Below are 2,440 nucleotides of genomic sequence, written 5' to 3' on the forward strand. Positions count from 1 at the left end.
ATATATATATGTTTGTATGTATATATGTATGTATGTATGTATGTATAATAGGCGCAGGAGTGGTTGTGTCGTAAGTAGCTTGCTTATCAACCACATGCTTCTGGGTTCAGTCCCACTGTGTGGCACATTGGGCAGGTGTCTTCTACTATAGCCTTGGGCTGACCAAAGCCTCGGGCTGACCAAAGCCTTGTGTGTGGATTTGGTAGATGGAAACTGAAAGAAGCCCATCATGTATATATATGTGTGTTTGTTTGTGTGTGTGTGTGTGTTTTATTTATGTATTCTCATGCATATAGTTACATACCTAGACATGCTCATATATGTTTAAATGATAAACTTTTGGAAAGTTTTACAGATCTTTACAGTTCCAGTGATTGATTGCATCTGTAGTCTTCGAATTAGCTTTCTCCTTTTTGGTTTTGAGAAGCCTAATTTCTCAAGATTGGTATTTGGGCAGTGTTGTATGTATTTATGTATATGTGAATGTATATCTATACAAGGATGTGTATATGTCTATGCATATGTATGTATACATCTATATATAAAAACGTCAATCCTAATTCTCTTCTTTTCTTCCTCAGGTATTGAAGGTAGAATCATGACTGGTCAACTGACAGCGAAGGACCTACAGACTGGCTTCGGATCAGCAGCATCCGTTTCCTATAAATCCTTTATCAATGATCCTTTGACCAGTAAAAAGCAGTCATCTCGTTTCATGAGGGGCAGGTGAGTTTCGACAGGTGTTGCTTTTGTGTTGTAGTGTCTCCCACTCATCGATGTAAACCCTACCTTTCGTGTGTTGTACCTCCTCCTTTGATAATGTCCTTCATAGCTTGAGCCAATGTGGCCAACAAAAGAATTCATTATTATTATTACCTGTTGAGGCAAGTGAAATCGAAATCAAACTAAATTCAACGACTGGCACCCATGCCAACGTCGTCTCCTTCATTGGACATGAAAGTCGGCTTGCGAAGACCTGTTGGGGCAAGCGAAAGCGAAATCGTGATGGCACCTGTGCCCAGCCTCGCTTTTCTGGCACATGTGCCCGTGGCATGTGTAAGGACTTTCGAGCAAGTTCGTTGCCAGTGCCGCTGGACTGGCTCTTGTGTGGATGGCACGTAAAATACACCATTTTGAGCATGGCCATTGCCAGTACCGCCTGACTGGCCTTCGTGCCGGTGGGACGTAAAAGCACCCACTACACTTTCTGAGTGGTTGGCGTTAGGAAGGGCATCCAGCTGTAGAAACTCTGCCAAATCAGATTGGAGCCTGGTTCGCCAGTCCTCTGTCAAATCATCCAACCCATGCTAGCATGGAAGGCGGACGTTAAACGATGATGATGATGATTATTATTATTGTTGTTGTTTATTATAATAATAATAAAAATAATAATAATAATAATAATAATTATTATTATTATTATTATTATTATTATTATTATTATTATTATTATTATTATTATTATTATTATTATTCAAGACGTCGCACAGTATCCAATATCTTTATAATTTTGATTGAAGGTAGTGTCTACCAGGGGTTTGTACTCTCTGTCAAGTCACAACTAGGACCTCAGACAGACAGTACTTTACGCAATATGCATTCAGTACCAAATAATACCGATTTTTGCAATATACCTAGATTGTAGGGTATTTCTAAAGTTTCCAGATGTTTCCTCAGGTTGGGTAGTTTTGAAACCAATGCTCTGACAACAACAGGGACAACCTTTATGTTTGACTCTCACAGCTGCCACATCTTGGCAATCTCAATTCTCAGGTCTTCATATTCCTCAATCTTGTCCTTTTCTTCCATCTCCAGGCACTGCTACATCGTTTATTAGGCACTCTTGTTTGTCCCTCCTAAAGGTTACTATGTCCAGCCTTCGGTGCTCTAACACGTTGTCTGTCTGGAAGTTAAAGTGGACTAGGAGTTTTGCCTTCCCCTTTTCATCCATTACCTTCTCTGGTGTGTGTTGGTACCAAGCACCCATTACCTCATAGCCATACTTCTGGCATAGTAGCCAGTGAAGGTTTTGGGCTTCCTTGTGGTGTCTGTACTTGTACTTTTTCTGCGCAAGACTTTCACAAGCACTAACAATGTGAGTCACGCTTTCAACCCTTTTCCCACAACATCCTGCATTATTATTATTATTATTATTATTATTATTATTATTATTATTATTATTATTATTATTATTATTATTGCCTTTGCACGCTGGAGATGTACTGCAGTGTCAGCTGTTCACTACCAGTGAACTAAGGTAACACCTCTTATTTTTTGAGCACCTTCCGGAGTATTCAAGTGGTTCCAAGCAGTGCTGTTTTCTGCAAGTGCTCCACCCTTATTGCAGCCCCTATTTGTTCCACATACTTCTCAAGATTTTTGCTCACTGTTCCCAGGGCTCCAACAATTATTGGTACTACTGCTATCTTTTTCATCGACC

At 39.9% G+C, this 2,440-nt stretch overlaps 1 protein-coding gene across 1 annotated transcript in view; it reads left to right on the plus strand.

Annotated features, from left to right (window-relative positions):
* LOC106878080 (uncharacterized) overlaps positions 1-2,440 on the plus strand; it is a 161,693-nt gene that overhangs the window by 140,635 nt on the left and 18,618 nt on the right. Inside the window, exon 33 of the mRNA XM_052976903.1 lies at positions 582-726. Within this exon, the coding sequence (XP_052832863.1) occupies positions 582-726 (145 nt within the window). The remainder of the gene's footprint in view (positions 1-581; positions 727-2,440) is intronic.

Source organism: Octopus bimaculoides, chromosome 26 (genome assembly GCF_001194135.2).
Source record: "Octopus bimaculoides isolate UCB-OBI-ISO-001 chromosome 26, ASM119413v2, whole genome shotgun sequence".
Classification (NCBI taxonomy): domain Eukaryota; kingdom Metazoa; phylum Mollusca; class Cephalopoda; order Octopoda; family Octopodidae; genus Octopus; species Octopus bimaculoides.